Below are 21,994 nucleotides of genomic sequence, written 5' to 3' on the forward strand. Positions count from 1 at the left end.
ATACATCACAAAGATATTTTGAGTCAGATACATTTAATTTTTTTTTAAAACAGAATAATATATTTGGTATTGTGCTCATTTTGAATACTACATTGCTTGTCACACTACATTTGGTAATAGACCTCTTCAAATATATTTAACAAATTGTTCCATGAGTAATAACTACATATAAAATATCTTCATTGAATTAAAAAATCCATATGTATTTTCTTAATGAAATACAATATATACATTATGATCTGATTGTTTTAAGGTAAGCCAAATTTTGGGCTTAAACAAATTCACAGTGTACATTTTACCTCTGTAATAGAAATCTTCACTTTAAAAGTGCTTGGATCTTAAACTGTGTTCATGTACATCTTTTCAGTGGGTTTATGGAGAGTGAAGGTTTACCATCACCCAGCACTAGAGCAGATCCAAACTGCACATTACAGTGACCAAAAATAAGGACTTCTGACTACCAAAAGCAAATGCTGACTGTCCCTGTTACCTCAAATTCTGACCAACAGATTTTCCAAGGAGCTTGTCACGGGTGGAAGATGTGCTTTGAGCAAGCATGGCCTCTAAAAGAGTCATTCAATTGTGCTGAACTAACTGCTCACTCCTTTGGAAAACCAGGCCCAAAACACTCAAGTGGGAACTCAAAATCAGTGGTCAGTCCTGCCCATGGGAGATGGCTGGGAACCATCCAAGAGCCAAAAGGCATTGAAGTTATGGTCACACTGCCTCCCAGCCTGAGGTCACACCAACTGCTCACGCTCTACTATCTTTGAAAACCTCACTTGCTTTCTTCTCCTTCAGAGGAAGAAGCCTTAGAAGTTTATAAACCCTGAGTTCATTATGCCTGAGGCCCAAGGGCGCAGATTGTCCCACATGCTCCGCTGGTGGCTAACCTAATGTGCCCAGCAGTTCCCCCAAACCATGACAAATACCCTCAAGGACAGGCTGACTTCAGCCCCTCGGCTCCACCTGTCTCCATGTGATTTCAAAACCCATTTTAATACTTGGTTTGGGTTTTTTTCCCTGAAAATACACAGTGATCCCACCAGAATTTTTTTTTTTAAAAGGACTAACAGTAAATTCAGCTAGAAACTAATCTAAACTCATTAAAAAATAACCTCAGCCTAAAAGGAAGAGGCAGAAACATTCGGATAAATTCCACAATAAATAAATTTCACAAAGCTAATTTTAAAGCAATTACTGATATTTTCATCCTTGTTTCTTAAACATACAAGTCTTTTAGAAGTGCATTCTACACCTTGATGTCCCTGTTACAGTTTTTCACAGCCCTTTCACTAATCTCAACCAAGTTTAGAGAAAAGAAGATGCCCAGTACAATATATATTTATAACAGTCACAGAATCAGTGACTGTCAGAAGAGAGAAATAAAATTTATTGTATTAACTGAGGAAAAAATTATCTGTATCAACCTGGAGAGACAGAAACTAGCTGACTGTCCTCCCTGGACATATTAGTGACACAAGAAAAAGCCAGAGACGGACACCTCATCTCCAGTTGAACAGGAAGAGATATAGAAGTATTGCAGTGGGCAGGGTGAAAGCACTGGAGGCTTCTGCTGATGGTGCAGAGATTCTTCTTTGGAGTCCTAAAGAACACAACACAAGAGCTGAGCTTTCTCCAGTGGAAAAAAGGATGAGGGATGCAAAGAAGATGAGATTTCATGAATTCTCGGAACAAGATGCTTTTGTTAGCTATGGATAGATCTGAAGGAAATGGTATGATTTACACAGGTTTAACTATGGGGAAACAAGGTCCCCTATGCATGCTACTCCCAGAATTCAGAGAGGGGTTTCACCTAATGTTTTAGTATCTTCCACCTTAAATAAAAATGTTACATTCAATCCCCCACTCTGCAGTTTGGGAGGTAGCACTCAAGACATAAAAGCTGGAGAACCTGGGAATTCTGAAACAGATTAGAACATCAATTATTAATTATGGATTAATTATGGGTTAAAGAAATTTCTCTTCTGGTCTCAGCAATAGCTTTTCAATAAACTTGGTGAAAAATACTTATTCATTAATGCACTAACTACCATTGGAACCTAGGGGTCTTTCAGAATTGTCCAGTTCCAGTGGTGACAGGGATAACTTGCGAGAAGTATAACACAGTGCTATGCGTGCCTTGATAATTTACCTCTGCATGGAAGCATTTCTAAATTATTATAATATCCTGTCCATTTTTAAGAAAGGCAGTTAACTTTTTTTTCCCACCCTAGTTGGGGAATGATGGAAAAATTAATTATCTTTTGATATATATATATATATATACACACACACACACATATATATATATATGCAAAAGATGTAATTTTTCTCTTTTGCTTCACTAAAATATATGTAAGAATCTTTACAAAAGGAAATTTGCAAAAAATAAACAGTAATGTAGGAAAATTTTAGATCTATGCTTTTAATCTTTCATGACTGGCCTTATGAAGATTCCACTGGAATTCTAAAAGAGGTAAATTGAGTATTTAAATTATCTCAAATTAACTCTTCTTCAGCAGGTAAAGAATAAATACCTTTACTGAAGTGGCATCCCCTCCCTACTGTAGACCCAGAGGATGTGCCACTGTGTTTTTCAATAAAGAATTGGAAATATTTTTCTGAATATTTTGTATAAACATGAGCTAGACTTGAGAAAAAACAGAAATATGGCTTTAAGTGAATTCTCAACATTCTGTTGCATCTCTTAAACTTTATCTCCATTATCTCTTGCTTTCTTCTTCCTTAGAGTCAAGTGACAGTTTTTCCCCAAGTTTCCTTATAAGTTCTGCCAGATCTTCAGAATTTTGAGATTTTTCCTCAAGGAGTTCATACCGGAGACTTGAGATGTCCTGTTTAATTTCCTTCAGTTCACCTGTAACAAATGTTAAAGGATCACACGATTAAGAAACAAAAGAAAAAAACACTGTGCCCAAATATCTCACAATTATCACAGGTTTTCTCTGTATTTCTGTTTTGAAATAGAAAAAGCAGATGTTCTGTTGCCTGTTGGTGAATGGTGGCTTACAGACAGGAATATGAAGATGCAGTTCAGGAATCAAACAAATCTGAAGGCAAAAGTGTGAGAGGCCATTTCAATTCACAAAACTCACACGATCTGTTATATGGAAGCTGCTGTTCTGCTCCAAGAGACATCATAGAATCACAGAATCATTTACGTTGGAAAAGACCTCTAAGATCACCAAGTCCAATCATTAGCCCAGCACTGCCAAGCCCATCCCTAAACCTTGCCCCTAAGCACCATGTCCACATGTTTTCCAAATAACTCCAGGGATGGTGACTCAACCAGGATGGACAACCTGTTTGGATACTTCACAACCTCTTCTGTAAAGGCATTTTTCCTAATGTTCAATCTAAACCTCTCCCTGACGCTATTTGCTCTTGTTCTGTAACTTGTTACTTGGGAAAAGAGTCCAACCACCACCTTGCTAGATCCTTCTTTCAGGTTGTTGTAGAGAGTGATAAGGTCTGTCCTTGAGCCTCATTTTCTCCAGGTTAACATCCTCAGTTCCTTCAGTCTCTCCACATCAGACTTGTGCTCCAGATCCTTCACCAGCTCCATTGCCCTTCTGAGCAGTCCTCTCCTTCTCCTGCACTAAGTATCCTTCTAGCATCAGAGGGGTGCAAACACACAAGAACATCCCTATGAAGTGCATTTACTAGATGTTTCCAGCTAATAAATCACACACAAAAGAAGCTGAAACATGTGCATCCCCATATATGAATTCACAATAAGAACACATACTGACACGAATCAAAATTCATACGGGAATGCCTCAAACCAGCTGCTGCATGAAACGCAGTCTCACCATGGGAAATGCCTGGGCATCACAACAGCCTTCCCATATCCAAAGGAAATCTACAAGAAAGCTGGAGAGGGATGTTTTACAAGGGCATGCAGTGATAGTTTGAGGGGCAATGGCTTCAAACTGAAAGAGGGTAAGTTTAGATTGGACATTATGAAGGAATTATTTCCTGTGAGGGTGGTGAGGCACTGCAACAGGTTGACCAGAGAAGCTGTGGATGTCCCATCCCTGAAAGTGATCAAGGTCAGGATGGATGGAGTTTTAAGCAATCTAGTCTACTGGAAGGTGTCCCTGCCCATGGCAAAGGGGTTAGAAGTAGATGATTCTTATGGAACTAGATGATCCTTAAGGTCCCTTCCAATCCAAATGATTCTATGTTTCTATTATTACTAGAAATAGTAACACTTTTGACATCTTGTCAGATCACTGATAGTTTCTGATGGGAAACAAGAGACAGGAATACCATCTCCTCTTTAACTTCAATTTCATGATAATTTTACAGCTAGAACTTGTAAACATGTCAAGTGAATTAAGTATTTTTGAAACTTCTTTTTTTTTCAAGTGCCTTATGTAACCACTTTAATTTGTTTTCTCTGATTAAACATACAATTCATCAACATACTCACCTTCATTGACTTCATCACTTTCCTTATCTATCTGAGCTTTCAATACATATCTTTTAATTAGACGTTTCATTATTTTCTGAAGAGAACAAAGAAAGAAAAAAAGTTTTCTTTTTTGGACTAGTATTGTTATGACATTTCAAAATACGAGCTCTTGTCCTGCTTTCAGCTGGGACAGAGTTCATTTTCTTCTTACTAGTTGGTACAGTGTGACTTCTGGTTTTATGATGAGAATAGTGTTGATAACTCATGTTTCAGTTGTTGCTGAGCAGTGCTTACCCCAAGTCAAGGACTTTTCAGTGTCTTGTGCTCTGCCAATAAAGAGGTGCAGAAGGGAGGGAGCATGGTCAGGATAGCTGACCCAAACAGGCCAAAGGGATATTCCATACCACAGAATGTTATGCTCAGTGTATAAACTGAGGGGAGTTGACCTTAAAGGACCAATCACTGCGCTCTCACTCTCTCTCCTCTTCACTACTACTACTATTACTACTATTATTATTATATTTTACTTTATTTATATTAGTAAAGTGTTCTTATCTCAACCCTCAAGTTTTACCTTTTACAATTCTCCTCATCCCACAGCGTTCTGTGGGTGGTATGGGGAGAGTGAGTGAGCAACTGTGTAGCACTTAGTTGACAGCTGGGGTTAAAATACAGCAGCTCTGGTACCTTCTGTTGCATTCAGACATTTCAGTATAGGACTCAACAGGTTAAAAAGGAATAGAATGTAAAAATCTCTGCTTTCATCTGTAGTAGATGTTTAAACTTTATGATTCTGCACATATATATAGCTGAAAGTTAGAAAACTAAACACATTTTACAAAAGTCAGAATTCATGAAGCTTAATTTACTACTGTAGTCTATAAAAATGATCAATATAGTTGTAGCTTTAAACTCCACGTAGGTGAAACCATCTGGCCTTTACTGCTACCACAAGGTGACAATAACCCTGCTTAGCAGTGGTAATTGCCAAACCCTTTTGTCATCAGTTTATTTTAACCTATTTTGATATTATATTTAATAAGTTATGTTTTCCCAACGTTGGGCTTAGAGAAAATGGGACCCACAATTCTAAGAGTCATTTAAGTATCTCAGCTGGGACTCATCTGACCAAATACCTTCTCATGTAAATATGCATATCCGTCACCTTTAATTGCCTCTATGGATAAAAAGAGCAAACCTGAGAGCACAGTTTATCTCAGACAACTAAAACTGATCAAAGAGATCACACCATGAGAATGACTAAACTCTCTGCTAATAATAAGGGGAACCAAGGCCAGTGAATTTATTGTAAATTTTACCCTTCCAGGAAAAAAGAATTCTGGCCCTGATTCTCCCATTAGTTCAAATGGCTTGAAAAAGAACAAGGTATCCAAACACCTTTTAGGATAGGTATTTCTGTCTTTGGGTTTAATACTTTCATATGGTGTAGTCCACGACAACAAAATACTTCTTGTTTTTCACCATAAGATATAAAACGTACATAGATTTATGTATCTGCTTTTGTCTCCACAGTAATAAACCCGGTCAGAGCTGGTTGTGAGGTGAGTCATCCCAGATTAGTGGTTCCAGACCATCACTGCAGTCATGCTCGCAAGGTCAGCAGCTGTACTGTTTATTCTAATAATCCAAGAATGTTTCAAATACAAAGCCACACATATTCATGTTTATGGGGTAAAATTTTATTCTTAATATCTATCATTGCATCCTAATGAAACTGGCTGTGAAGAAGTCAGGGAGTTTTTGGAACAGGCTTGGGCAGACACTTCATAATATAAGAATGGAACAGAGCTTGCCTGACCAGGGGGAAGAGCTTTTTTTCTGTCTTAGGGTCAATAAAGTATACTTGTTTCCTACACCCTTTTCATTCAGATTGTCATGTTCTATTGACCAGGCAGCTCTTGCTTCTTCCTTTCCACCTGCTGTATGGTATTACAGGAAGGAAAGTAGTAGTTTCTGGATCAGAATAGCTGGTCCTTTGGTGGACTGTGCTGGGTCTCTTTATACTTAACTGCACAAAGGCTCACTGCAGTTGTTTAGGAGGCAAAGAAATATCAGACTATATTGAAAGCATAAACGCTGACAGACATTTGCAGTGCTTGAGGTATTTGTATACAGAAGTGTAGAACAATAAGCTAAGCTACTTCAGCAGATAGAATGGGAAGATTTTGAGGGTTTGTTTGGGTTTTCTTAGTTCCCATTGTGCATCCTGTCTCTAAAATTAAAATAATTTCTCAAGCACTTTAAAATATTACAGTATAATGGCAGCATTTAGGAAACAAAGAAGAGAGAAAAACACCCTCAGATAGTTCTGCAAATACATATATCATTAAATTTATTTCAGATACATACAAGGCCAGTGAATTTATTCCTGACTCACATTGTTTAGAATAAATTAAAACTATCCTCAAGACATCATTCTGCCAGTTCTACTACTTCTTGATTTTGTTCAAAAATGAACTGGGTTTTACCTGGTATTGTCTTGGAGGATTGTTTAAACTGTTTAAGTGGATTTCATCTGAGCTTCTTATGCTTGACTGCTTCCTCTGACCAAGCTGAAATGGAAAGATTATTTATAATTGAAAACAAATAAAAGAAAAATACATATATAGCATGTATAAATCATGCATATATACACCATATGACAGAACAATAACTATTGAGTTCAATCAGGAAATGTTAATTTATTGCAGTAAAGTCCTCATACATGTACAGAATTTAATTACAATACTGAAAAAAACACTTTCAGACTGTGATGTAGCAAAGTGATAACTGGTAGGGTTTCTCCATTTACTCTGCCTCTCACCTGCTCCTAACATGTCCAAGGGACCATAATAGAGTGGCCACGTCACTCTGGGCTTTCTCCTGCTCCTCTGATGCACAGGAGGGGGAATCCATGTCAGGAGGAAGGCAGTACTGGTGTGGCACAGCTTTGTAGGCAACTGATGAGGGAAGGTCAGGGCAGGTATGGGAGAAGCCAAGGAAAGAGGGGTGACAGCATTATCTCTTTCCTTTTTTTTTTTTTTCACAGCACTTGCCTGTAATTCATGTGACCTCCTCTACCACAAAACAAAAAAGGAGTTTGCTTCTCCCCTCACTGGTTGAATGTAATTGGTCATGCAGTTCACACAAGGGACAACAAGATTATCAGCTGACACTTTTGAGTTGCGTCTTCTTTATTATACATGCTGAAAGGGCATAAATCCCCGATGAAACATGGAGGATGAAATTCGTAGGCTTCATTACTCATTTACATCTTTGAGAAGGACTAAAAAATCACAAAATAGTGAACTGAGACTCAAGCTGAATGACTGGGCTGCAGTAAGAGTGAATAGCAGCTGTCAAAACAAATAGTATTACTTTACATAAATAACAGGGCCAGTTCAACAAGTAGTGCAGGTAACATAAAGATTGTGAAATATACATTATGATTGATCTTGATGAGGAACAAGTGGGACTGAGAAAGTCTGAAATTTTACATAGTCCAGTAAAATTTTTACTGTTTTAAAGGACCAGGCAATCATTACAGTGTCTCAGATCCTCCGGGATTGTGTTGTCCTTCCAGTGAAATTCTCTTTGTTGTGTCTTAACACATAGAGCACCTACAGATAAGCAAACTGGACCATTTTGAAGCCTGTTAAGTACTATGTGGGATATGCTGGGATATAAGTCATTATGGAGGAAAGCAGGGAAGTGTTAGATGCTTATGCAGCTGTACACTGGGAATAATTTAAATACCTTTAGAATTTGTTTAGCATTTCATAGAGTCAAAGAATGGTTTGTGTTGGAATGGACATTTAAAGAACATGTAGTGCAACCTCCCTGCCATGGGCAGGGACACCTTCCACTAGATCAGGTTTGTATTTTGATATTTTTTCCTGAAGAAAAGTTGACACCTATTGGTAAAATACATTCATTTGCAATTAATATAAAGTTTACAATGAACTTGGATTTTTTTCTTTAGAAAGATTCACAAACTATATGCATATTCCTGAAAAAAAATTCTCTATTCAGACTGTTTATTTGAATAACCAAAAATAATGATAGAATATATATAATAATATAAATATAAAATAATTAATATTTGTCTCTTACATATTAATCAACATTTGGACGGAAGTTAAATAAAAGATGTATAGAAAGGACAAGTTGTCCTTTTTCTTTGCTTGAGTAAAGCTACTTTAAATGCTTTGAATATATATTAGAAAACATAAGTTTATCTAAATGCTTAAACTTAAACCAAGTATCTGATTTATGATAAAAAGTAATGGCTAGTGAGTTTACACAACTGTGCAATCACTATGTCTTTCAGGATTTTAGAACTATTAATACTGTCTTGGGCCTCACCTTTACTACTAGGTTAAAAGAGAAAAACAGTCTTCCTGCTATTTAAGCTCCATTTTTGGAAATAATATAGTAGAATAAGAGGAAAAGCATGCTTTCTTTGCAGCAGCAGAGGGAAGCTGTCATGAGTAAAGCTGCCCTAGGCCAAGAGCTTGGGCTACAGCTGTGTGGCTGGTGCCCCAGCACTCCTGGATCTCTGACTTTGCAGCTGTGATATCATTCATGAGCCTGTTACTTACCAGTTTATCTACAGATTTTCCTTATAAATGTTTAGTATTTACTATGTATTTTATTATATATTTTAAAAAGTAATCTGTCATGTTGGTTACCAGTTTCAAATTTATGTTACACTGGTTCACTTCAAATATTAATCAAATGCTTAACTACAACTTGATTTTCTCTTGAAATAGCAAAACTGGTATTATGTGGCAAAATCAATTAAGTGAGACACTGCAAATTTGTAAAATCAGGCACACTATAACAAATTTATCTTAACTTTTACCCTTCAGCACTTTTTTGGACAGAATAATGAACTTAGCTACAGATTGCACCTCAAAGTTGGCAGGCAAGTCATAAGTGTGTAACTTCATTAAATCTGCTTATATGTAACACTAACAGGACAGAACATCTACTGCGTGCTGCTGAACAACCACTTGGTGGCAGAGATTGCCAAGATTTCATCGTAACATCAAATAACATTGTTAAACTCTCTTTAATTTTCATGCCTATGGTTTTTTTCTTTCCCCAAAATTACTACTGGAGTACACTCAGCCTGTCATGTTGATAACTGAACCAGAATTCCTATTTTCAAGTTAACATTTTTTGAACATGAGTAATCAGAAGGGAAATAATGTAAATTAAATAAAACAATGATACAACCCCCCCCAAATAACTCTCTTCCAAGAGTGTGGTGTGAGAGATGACATGCAGCACATATGCATCATTCCTCTTAGAAAATACCTTTGTCTTTAAACTTTCTCCTCATTTCGTCATTCTCTAGTATTAGTTAAAACTGAATGCAATCACAATAGTAATGTAATTATTGTAGCTGTTTTGTTTACCATTCTGTTAATGTCTTAAATCCCATTTTTCAGAAGCAAGTGATGACTTGGAATGCCAAAAAACTGTACATGCTTGGACCAGAAGGGAGGGTTCACAGAAAATCAGTTTGTGCTCCCATAATCAAAGGCCACTCATGAAAATTTCAGAAACATTGGTTTGTACTAGGAAAGTAAAAGCTGAAATATTTTTCTTTTTTGAATGGAGGTTTAAAGCAGTTTCAATAAATGGTTGTGGTTGTCCCTTATTTTTTTCCTGAAGGGCCAGGTTTCAAGAACAAGGTTTAAATACATGATCTTCAACTACTGTTTTTTAGCTCAGGAAGAATAAACAAGTTCTGTGACTCTTAAAAAAATAAACTTTCTCAATCGCAAGGCAATTTTAAAATTTAGAATAAAAAACTAAGTAGGTTTCTTTAAAACTCTCCTTTTTCTTAATTTATTCCTCCCCTTTTTTTGGTTTGAGTTTCTTGTTCACTTTATGTTTAAAACTCCAATTGTAGCTTGAAACAAGAAATCTACAAGTTTTAATCAACAACCTGAAAGAAAACAACTTCACAGCCTTTAGTATTATAGGCAGATATGTCTCAAGAAATTAACTTCCTGTGTGCTACACTTTGAACACAGCAATGTAAATTACTTGCTGTAATTACAGCAATGACAGCATCTGGCTTTGTTTTCTGCCAACAATAATCAGGGCATAGCTGGCTCTAGGAGCAGAATTCCCCCCCCTTCCAATCCTAATTCTTGTCTTTACACTCACCGTGAAGCTGCTGGTGCTTTTGCACTGAGAAGATGCTGGCTGTGCAGCAGAAAGACCCACAGGCTGGATCTGAATCAGTAAACTCAAGTGTGTGTTAACATTATTTGGCACTGCAATGCAATGTCTTCTACCAATAAACTTTTACTCTCCTCCCGGGTAGGACTTGCCCCAAAATGACTTTCTACCTTCCTAGGCACAGTTTGGCAACTGGAATGGTCTGAAGACAAGAGCTTGCAGCAACCCTTTTCAAGGAAAACTACTTATATAGGGGCAAGCCATTCCTGAATTGGCCTCAATGCCCAGATAAACTACCCTTCACATTTCACTAGCATAAACACAGCCATTAAGTCTAGGGTCTTGGGTCTGGTCTTGTCAAATCTTTTCTTATCTTTGCACAGATCATTGCATTTATAAAAGCTCCTTGCACAAATAGCTCCTTGCTCAGTAGTCTCAGCACTGAAAGAGTCCAAAGTCAAAATCCAAAAGCCTGAGAGTGCCTTCGAGAAGATGCCATAAACCGGTCAAAACAATAATGAATCATAAACAGTGGGTCAAAAAGTAACACAAAAGCATTTTAGTCACTTTTTGGAAGTGCACAGGATGGCAGCATCTCATAGATTCAGATAAGTCAGCTCCACAGCATGTAGTGGTTCAAAAAGTAAGTAAAAATGTAATCATCTGGTGATAGCAATCATCCTGCTGGAAAAGCTGAAGAATGAATAAATGCAACTCAGATGCTTTATGTTTATCAACATAAAAGCCTTTTTTTTTTTTTTTTAATTTGATTTGCAGTTTTATAGCTGCTTTGGCTGGGGAGTAAGCACATTTCATTTAGGATTAGTTACACTACAATCTGCAGTGAGTGTAAAGCATTAATATTTGAAGACTAAAATTTAATTCAGGGCTAGGAAAAAATCTGATAAATGATGTTTACATTCTTACAGCTGTCTTTCAGAGGGACTGCTGTAAAAGCTGATACACCTGTTACCTGTTGTTTTATCTAGAACCGGCAATTATTACACTTTGCACCCTTCTAGTTGAATTGCTAGATTTGAAAGGAGTGATAAAAATACAGCTTCTTTCCTTAGGGTGCATAAATGGGATTTTTAAGACTACTTGTTTTAAAGAACATAAATTTCATGCTAAAAAGGTACTAAAACAAGCTTCTAACTTACTTATGTGATTTTTCAAAGTCGCAAGGGAATTAGAAAAAGAACCATTTGTTGTTTCTCACTATCACTCAATTTTAAGTTTATATGCATCTCCTTATATCTCACGCATCCCCTTACGCATGATTTTTCAGTGATGACTTTATCACTCACAGAGTTTTTAAAACCAAGTTTTGCAAATGTCAGTCATTAAAAACCTGAGCAAATGAAGTATCACCTCTGTTGGGTCTTAAATACATTAGGATTAGATTTCCCAAGTAAAATGAAGACAGATCTGTGAAACACTAGGAAAATTACCAATTGTACACAAGACATTTTAAGTTAATAACAATCCTGACTTTGGTGACACTGTAGTTCCTGTGTTTGTTCTCATAAACTATTATAAAGTTAACCAGGGGCAGAGGTTTGTCAGAGGCACAGTATTTTTCCTAAAACTCCATTTTTTCCACCTAGGATTGAAAACAGTTTTTCTCTTCTACTCTTCAACTCTGTGTTGAAAAATCTGCTTTTCACACTGGTGACAAAGAACTGACAGACACATGTAAATTCTTTAGTGGTCCCCAGTCTAATTGGTAATGACTCTTGACTACAGACTCAAGAACTCATAACCTTTAACAGGCCTCTGCTCAGACCACCACACATTTTAACACAATTCTTTCCACATTTAAATTTCCATAGAAGACAATTTTGTTTCTGCTACCATGACAAATTTTAACTTTTTTCTTTGTATGCTAGAATAGTGCTAGTCTTTAACTTTCCAATATCACCTAACATTCCATATTCTCCTAAAGCAATTAACTTTGATTCACACCAAGGCAGTGCAGGAAAAATACACTGACTACAAACTTCTTAAGCAAGCCCAGTGAATCAACTCAAGCACTTTTTACTGCACTAGGTATATAAAACAGATAAAAAATGCTTTACAATAAAAGTAGGCTGCATTTTCAGTGCAAGCAGACACAGGCTATCAAGGGGAATTTAGAAACTGTCCAGATATGTGAGTGTGGTGTTAGGAAAGACAAAGCTTGCCTTAAACTAACATTTGGAACGGCGATAAGAAAATCTTCTACTGCTCCAATAGCAATGTAAGGCAGAACAAGGAAGATGTGGGTCTGTTGCTCAGTGGGAAAGTGGATTTAGGTGACAGTGGATGATAGTAAGACTGAGGGACTTGATGCCTTCTTTGCCTCAGGCTTCAGCAAGAGTCTCTCAGGCCTCTGTGCTTAGTGAAGGGATTCCAGGGGACAGGGCTTATTTGAGAGAACTTGACCAAGGCAAGTCCCTTGGGCCCAAAGAGCTTCATCCACAGGTGCTGAGAGAGCAGATGAACCCCTTGCAAATACGGTATCATCTCTGAAAACACATGGATATTGAGAGAGGTCCCCAAAGGCTGAAGAAAGACAAATGTCGAACCCATCTTCAAAAAAGGTCAAAATTATGATCTGAGCAAACATGGGCACTCAACCTCCCTTCTGTTACCGGCGAAAAATTGGAATGAATAACGAATCCTCTTGGAGTATGCAAAAGAACAGATAGTGACTGGAAAAAGTAGGAGTGAATTTATGAAAAATAAAATCTGTCTAACCATCAGATGGTATTCTGAGATAAAATGACTTGCAGATAAGGGGAGAGCTGGAGATGTCACCTGACCTGACTTTAGCAAGGGTTTTAACACTGTATTCTAGAATATTCTTGTACCCGTGTTAGTGACTGAGTTCAGGATGGATGAAGTATATTGGGAAATTCATGAGTAAAACAGGGCAACAACAAAAAAGAAGTTAACATTGTTTTTATCTTTTAAAATTAGCAGTCAGTATACACATGCCAAAATTACCTTGTTCATCTCCGCATCTTCCTGAAAGTTTTTCTTTTGGCACAAAAATAGTTTAGAAATACATTTTTTGATTCTGATTAGGAGATATAGCAAAGATTTTGGGCTTGGCACTAAGTTGAAGGGTACTGGAAGAGTTCGCCCTTCTTCAAAGTAAGAAAACCAAAGTTTAGCCCTTGCAAATTTCCATTCTACATCAGCATCATCCTGTAAAATGGAAACACAGATGTTAATACACTGTTAATCCCACTTTGACTATTAAAGATGCTCTAGCTAAACTTTATGTGTGTTTTGAATGTAACAGCTGAAGTTAATCCCAAACAGATCAAGAACTTGCTTATGATCCATGAAACCCAATTTTCAATGAATGGAATGATTCTTATTAATCCATTTAAAATAATGTGATTACAGAAGAACAGAATGGATTTAATTTAAACATTTCTTACTCCAGGGTCAGTGCTAATAGTCTGCAATATAGGATTACAATGACAGACCCTGCTAATAGTCTATAGACTATCACTCTATTACTTTAAATATGAAGTTAAAAAAGATTAGGTGATTCTTAGATAATTCCTTTCACTTGTTGGAACATCTGATTAAACCAGATATGCTACCATCACTGTGGTTTATGTTTAACATTTAGGATCATCAAAACAATCACTTTATTCTGCCCTGCAAAGTTTAAGAGGGTTTTTCTGCAGAAAGGACTGACATCATGTCAAAGGACATAACTCAGTATTGCTGTGCCTGTTTTTAGAAGCTGCTTTTTATCCAGTCAGCTTATTTTTTGATAAGAAACTGCTTTTTAACTCTCTAAACCTCATAGGTTTGCTCTGTGGTTTCCCGAGTCAGAAGAATATGAACCTCCCTAGAGAATGTGCTGCTCTTGCTCAAGCCAGACAACGCTACAGCCCCAAACCAGAGCCTACAAGAGGAGGCCAGAGCAGTGTCAAACCTGAGCATGCAGCTGTGTGCGAGGACATCATCTGGGAAGGTCTGAAATGGCCTAGCTCCTGGAGATCTGCCTCCTTCTTTTTCAAAACAATGACAATGATTTAGCACTCTGTTTTACATGGCATACAAAAGTTTATGCTGATTTTCAGCAGCCCTGCTGATTACTTTGTCAAAGTAAAGTTTTGTTCACTTCAGAGGTCTAGAGCAACAGTTCTTTAATGAAAGAAGAACATAGCATGTTAGAGACTTGCTTGCAAGGCCAAGGCATAGGAATGAGAACATCCCTGAAGCAAGAGGGAAATTTCTCAAATAATTAAAAATGAGGCAAGTGAAAGATCACAAAGTCGCACCATGTAGCCCATCTTCTTCAGGAAGAGGGTTCAGCAGCATTTTCTTATTCCAGTCTGATTCTTACTAATGCAAACACATGCAGCCTGGTAACTTCCAGGTATTTTATAATAAAAATGTTCAGTTGAATTAGTATTTTCTCCTAATATATTCCAAAAGCCTATGTGTTACTTTTCTTAAACAAGATGTCAACAAGAAAATTTTCTGGGAGATTTATACAATTATTTGTAACAGCAAATGTGGTAATACTTCATCATAAAAGTAGTTTTTACCTCAATTTCCTGGAATGAACTGTTGATCATTGCAATAAGCATGTTCAGTAAGACGATGACCATGGTAACATTATAGACTCCATAAAGGACATAACCAATATTTTCAATAAATTTGTGTTTATAATTGATGACAACTGATTTAACTTCTGAGAGTCCAAATATAGCCCAGAACAATGTTTTGAAACTTTCTTCAACACTAAAAGGAGAAATTGAACACATGCATATAATACTGAAGAAAAGCTGTATATTCTCACTGTATAATTTGTCAGTTACCATTTTTATATGGTGTACAAATTTTTCCATTATCATAAAGTAGAACTCTGCCACAGTGCATAACAGTAGACTAATTTCATGGGCACAGGCTATTTCATAATACAAGATTCCTAAAACTTAGGACTGACAATAAAACCATCTGATTCAGTTTAGGAATTATGTACCCATCCTTGAAAGAATACTACAATTATTTGCTTGTTAAATAATCTACATGCTACAGCCTGCTGAATGTAAATTAATGTAAATAAAAAATAATTACCTGTAAATTATTAAAATTGAATCATTAGTTCACTTTGTATGAATTATTTCACCATTATTATGACAAAGATTCTGAAACTGTGAGAAGACAGGATATCTGATAGCAAAACATCAATTTTCAGAAAAATGAGTCTCACAGACCATAATCTTCCAGCTGAATTTTTACCATTCCACGTAAAACCATGGTGTGGGCATTCTGATTTTTTTTCAAGTTAGTTCACTTAAATACATGTATTTCCTCTTAATCAGTTTATACATATACAGCAGTCCAAACCTCTGAGGTATTTTTTCCTATCTATCTCCACCTGTTTGAAGACATATTTTCCCTTGCTTTGATAAAGATATCTCAGTACCCCATGCCCAAAAAAGTAGTAGCTTTGCAAAGCATGTTTTGTATTTCATTGCATTATTGTTAGGAAAAAAAAGTTACATTTTAATCAGTTGTACTTACGTTGTGAATGCTTCATTTTGTTTCGCCCCCAGGTAGTAGGAATAGAGATTAAACATGCCGATCATGAAAGCTACAAACACCATGATAAATATCACCATAAACTTGAAGATGTCTTTCACGGTTCTGCCAAGTGATATCTGCAGTGGTCCAAAGCTTTCATTAGCTGGTAAGATGTAGGCTATTCTTGAGAAACTTAATACAACCGCAATTGCATACAGCCCTTCAGATATGATCTGAGGATCAGAGGGATCCCAGTTTATTCTGGCTAGAAACAAAAGATGAGAACTGTCATTATTTCAAGATAACTGTATGCATCTATGGGGGGGTGGGGTCTTTTTGAAGCAGCAATTGGAACAGCAGTCAGAACAGCATCTTGGACACATGGTGTGACTCTTGTTGATGTCCTCTGCAGGGCTAAGAGTTGGACTCAATGATCCTTGTGGGTACCCTCCAACTCAGGATATTCTGTGATTTCAAGGTGAGGGAAGAAACCCTGGGCAACTCAAACAGCACTAGTCACTCAGGTTTAGCTGACTGAATTGAGCCATGTAACTAAAACCCTTCCATAGCTCCACTGACTGTATTGATTAGATCACCAGTAATTATAAAAGTGGACCATAAGATCACTAAGGTAACTTTTTGGGAATTGAATCCTCACCTACAATAGAATATAAGTAAAATTCAGCTTACAGTGTCAAGTAATGAAAACTGAGCTGTGACAAAATGAACTGTATTGATGTGGGGATCTGAATTAATTAAATGGCATTCACAACTCCAAAACTACATGAACAATAATATTTCTGTATATTTTCTGCTTTATTGTCTTACTCATAATGAAATTGTTATGGTCTTTTCCCAGCAAACAACCATTTCCATCACCTTTTCTATCATCATTTCTATCAATCTCTTCTGCTGAAGCTAATGTACTCGTGAATTACTTGAATGTCTTTTAATAGGGAATGTGACACATTCAACTGCAGAGCAGAACATTTAAGTTTAAACTTTTACTTCAATAAATATTTACAGAAAAGTGTCAAAAGTCCAAAGCAATACCCTCCAGAATACTTCCTTGCTGTAAGTCAAGGCATTCTCTCATGATGTGGCAGGCTTAAATTCATTCACTATTGTGCTTCAGGAAAAGAGAAGAGGTTAACCTGGGATGTGTTACTTATGTCCCAGGAGAGTTGTTATCTGTGTTTACTCTCCTGTAAAGGCCCTTCTCTCCAATATGTTCACATCTCTCTTGTACTGGGGTGCCCAGAACTGGACACAGCACTCCAGTTGTGGCCTCACCAGTGCTGAGTAGAGGGGTAGGATCACCTCCCTCCACCTGCTGTCCATGCTCTGCCTAATGCAGCCCAGAATACCATTGGCCTTCTTTGCCACAGGGGCCCACTGCTGGCTCATGTTCAACATGGTGTCCATCAAGTTATGTTTGTTACCCTATGAAAAAAACTGTAGCCCTAAATAACATTATCCATGTTGCCACTACCATACCCAGGTGCTCTCAAAGCAGACTTCAATGTACATGCATACACTAAAAAATGGCTCAACTGTGCTTCAGTGCATAACAAAGTCACAACTCTTGACTGATATGAATGGAAACTGCCTTGCTAAATAATGCAGTATTGTGTAGCATAAATGAGTTACAAGACTTGTGCTTGTCATATGCAGACACTGTGAACATAAACAACAGTCTCTGTTTGTACATTCTTCAAGTGTGTGTTTCTGAAAACTGAATTAATATTTACCAGCTGCTTTTAGGACTTACATAAAATCTGTAACTTTCCAGTAAAACTTATGAGACTTACAATTCAATGTGTTTCAGAATATATATATTAATTGCTCTGCTTTTCTACAGCCTGGATAATGCAGAAATGTAACCTTATAAGAAATAACATCTGAGGCACAGAACAGATATAGAAACTGATGTAATTCAGTATCTAGAGAAAAATATCTAATAAAGGTAAGACAGATGTGGCGATGCTGACAGTGAACACCAGTCAAGAGAGCTTAATTTTTTCTCATTCAGGCAAAATAGTTTCTAGTCACTTCTCATATATGCTAAGCAAGTTTACTAACATTTTTCATCTCCTACTGGTAAAGAGAGCGGATTGAAAAATATTAATGTAATATAACAGAGTCTCTAAGAAAATAATATATAAAAGACATATTGGTTATGTTGACAAAGCATGTTTAAGAAGTTCATGCATCTCATTGTTTAGTTTTGTCCCCACATTACAGTAGATTCCTTTCACAGCTGCACAAATAGAGATTGGTTTGCAGATAGTATTGTGTAACGGAATAGATTAAAATAATCTCAAAAAGGTGTCAGGTAACAGTAAGGTTATTTTGATCTTAGATCATTTCAATGCCTGCTGTTTATAACACTCTCCCAAAAGATGTATGAGCATAGCCAAGGGAACTGTGATCAAACAGTAGAATCACAGAATCATAAAATATGCTGAGCTGGAAGGGACACATCAGGATCATCGAGTCCAACGCCTGGCCCTGCACAGGACACCTCATGAATCACACCATGTGCCTGAGAGCATTGTCCAAATACCTCTTGAACTCAGACAGGCTTGGAGCTGTGACCACTTCCCTGGGGAGGTCCTGGGGAGGCTGTTCCAATGTTCATTCAAACTCTGGGTGAGAAACCTTTTCCTGATATCCAACCTAAACCTTCCCTGACTCAGCTGCATGCCATTCCTTTGAGTCCTGTCACTGGTCATGAGAGTGAAGAGACTGGTTCCTGCCCCTCTACATCCGCTCATGAGGATGATGAAGACTGCAATGAGTTCTCCCTTCAGTCTCCTCTCCTCTGGGCTGAACAGACCAAGTGACCTCAGCTGCTCCTTATATGGCTTCCCTTCCGGACCCCTCACCATCCTTGTGACCCTCCTTTGGACGGTCTTCAATAGTTTAGTGGGTTTTTTTACAATGTGGTGCACAAAACTGCACACAGCACTCCAGGTGAGGCCCCACCATTGCAGAGTGGACGGGGACAATTCACTTCCCTCAACTGTCCGGTGATGCTATGCTTAACGCACTCGAGGACACAGATGTCCTGTCCTGGCTGCCAGGGCACCACTGACTCATATTCAATTTACCATAAGAATGAGAAGGAGTGGGAAATTCTTAAGTAGTACATTGTGGACCTATGGTATTGGAGACTTATTAATAGAAAAATCAGTTCATTTTGGCGGCAGAAGTAAATCTTAATCACGTGCAATCAACTCACCCAAGGTGTAGTATTTTATGCTGGGGTCCAGTGTTGGACTTGTCAGATCTTTCATATGTGCATCAACAAAGTTCTGGGCTCTGGACGCATGCCAAAATGCCATAAACCTTGCTATGAATGATGCTGCAAAAATTGCTAACATACCAAAATCAAGCATATTCCATAACTCAAAAAGGTATTCCTTTGGACCTTGAGACCAAATTTCTTTACATTCAGACCATATCATGCCTGTATAAGACAGAACAGAGAAAACAGTGTATTCTTTTATCTTCACAATTGTTTTATATTTTCATTATATATAGAACATGGTCTTGGTTGCAGTCAAACTCAAAACAATTTTGATCAGTGGGGATTCAAACACAAAATAAAATCCTTGAATCTGAAAATTCATATAGATTGCAAGACTTCTTTCTCATGTGAGTAATAATAGCAATCTTTCAGAATTCCTTTCAGAATTCCGCATGATCTGTGGTAGAGCTAACAGAGAAACTCACATCTTCTTATTTTCAGAATAACCCTGGGTACAGAATCATTTACTGAAATTGAAAAGATATGTGACTAATGAGCAAGAAAGTAAGACTCAAACCTAATGCTTCTTCAATAGGACAAAGGTATCTTAATTCCCGATTACTCTTGATTCCCAATTACTCTTCCTTAGTAATAAAATATAAGAGTACAGCATTATTTTATGACATCTTTTTTTTACTGAGAAAATCCTTTATCATTTCAAGATAAAAAATATAAACGACATTTCTAGGATTCTAAAAAGAATCTTTAATAAAAAGCTGAATGGAATAATGTCACTAATTTTTGCACTTATCAAATTTTCTGAAGGAATTTTTAATAATTTTCATATAAGGACAATAATAATGTCAATTACAGTAACTACATTTAGTATTACATCTATATGCACTGAATCAATTTTTCATAAACTGTCTTGTGCATGACACTGAAATAAATAAAAATAGAATAAATTAGTAAATTAGAACTTTAAATTAGGGAACTATTATTTCCTCCTATAATATTGGGTGAAAATATTGATATTTATAGACTTTGGAAATCTAAGTGCTATATTATTCCTATAATACACAATTATATTAATTTATAAATAGCTTTACTATTAAATAAATAAAGACTGCCAATGCCTTTTAAAGCTATAAGAATCGGTATACAAATATCAATCATGGAGAGATCATAAACACAAAATATGTTAAATGTGTAAGCTCTTGAATGGAAAGATATTTTACTTAGCTTGAAGTTAACTCTCACACATTACTGTCTTAAGTAACAATCAGAATCCAGACTCTTAATATATTTGGGCATGTAACCCTCACTGGATTAAAAGGTATCAGACTTGTAAATGAGAATCTGACAGCCAAAATATTTGGAGGGCTTGAGCTCAGGTTCTGATGCTGAATAGTACTAAATCACAGAATTCAGTGGGTCAGCTCAGAGCACTCAGCACTCATTTCACCCCTATGCTGGGACGAAAAAATCTACTGCCAAATGTTCAGGGGTCTATATTCTTCTCTTATGTCAATAATACATTCAGCTAAACACTGTTAGTTCTGCAGGCATACTTGCAAAAAAAGAGAATCTTAGCAGAAAGAGACAATTGGACACAAAAAACCCTGTACCTGTTATGTGCAAAACTTTCCCCTTTGTAGTTGGCACAGTGTGACTCAAAACCCCCAGAAAACTGGAAGACACTTTGCTTTGGTATCCATAAAACTGAATTCATTTATATTCAGATGACGTCGATTTCACCTAAATCCTTAATCTGAATGTGATCTACTAGGCACATGTGAATCCTGCTGACATCAAATGAGGCCCATGTGGGAATGAAGACAACTGAGAAACTCCCTTTGTTGCAATATTTACACAAAACATCGATAGCAAAGGATTCAATTGGGTTCAGCTTCACTTGAAATCATAGCAAGACAAATTCAAGCAATTTTTTTTACCTATTACCCAAGAAATAATGAGCATCTCCATCCATGTGAAACACGATGTTTTCATCCTAAAGAGCTGCTTTACATTGTCTGTTGTTTCATTAGGTCGGAGTTTGGTGCCATCAAACCTGTCAGCTGCATTCATGACAAGCAGACCAAGAAAAATGGTGAAAGAGGCTGCATGGGCTACAAACTTCATAAAAGGTCCACGCATTATCCTCCCCAGCTGCAACAGAGATTATGAAACACAAGGATATTGCATTGATTTCTTCCAAAATCAAAAATACATAAAAAGAGCAGTAACATAGAAAGTCATATATTTCAATAATGCAAAGGAACAAATATTTAGAAAAATTTGTGTACTATGATGCCATGTTGACAGTTGCCTTTAGAAGCTTTTACTGATTTGCTGTTTTCAAAGAATAATCTATCAGTTTCACTGATACAATACTGAAATTAAAAAAAAAAATCTGTATTTTTAACTGGGTGGGTTGAAATAATTCTGTAATTATTCAGCGGTACCTATGTCTCTTACAGACAACCAAGACTAAAATCTATTATAGTTGTTGGATTTCTTACATGTTAGTCATCTTTATGAGGCAAGAAAGAAACCAAGATTTT

General features: G+C 36.8%; 1 protein-coding gene across 1 annotated transcript in view; it reads right to left on the reverse strand.

Moving 5' to 3' along the window:
* Window positions 1–2,283: 2,283 nt before the first annotated feature.
* The window catches only part of TRPC6 (transient receptor potential cation channel subfamily C member 6), an 85,650-nt gene continuing 65,939 nt past the window's right edge, over window positions 2,284–21,994 (reverse strand). Inside the window, exons 5-12 of the mRNA XM_027900090.1 lie at window positions 21,386–21,599; window positions 19,422–19,649; window positions 16,178–16,442; window positions 15,196–15,391; window positions 13,625–13,828; window positions 6,928–7,011; window positions 4,457–4,532; window positions 2,284–2,878 (exon numbers count right to left, since the gene is read on the reverse strand). Of these exons, the coding sequence (XP_027755891.1) occupies window positions 2,727–2,878; window positions 4,457–4,532; window positions 6,928–7,011; window positions 13,625–13,828; window positions 15,196–15,391; window positions 16,178–16,442; window positions 19,422–19,649; window positions 21,386–21,599 (1,419 nt within the window). The 3' untranslated portion in view covers window positions 2,284–2,726. The remainder of the gene's footprint in view (window positions 2,879–4,456; window positions 4,533–6,927; window positions 7,012–13,624; window positions 13,829–15,195; window positions 15,392–16,177; window positions 16,443–19,421; window positions 19,650–21,385; window positions 21,600–21,994) is intronic.

This window comes from Empidonax traillii, unplaced genomic scaffold (assembly GCF_003031625.1).
Source record: "Empidonax traillii isolate 1590-97213 ecotype Southwest subspecies unplaced genomic scaffold, ASM303162v1 scaffold706:size701851, whole genome shotgun sequence".
Classification (NCBI taxonomy): domain Eukaryota; kingdom Metazoa; phylum Chordata; class Aves; order Passeriformes; family Tyrannidae; genus Empidonax; species Empidonax traillii.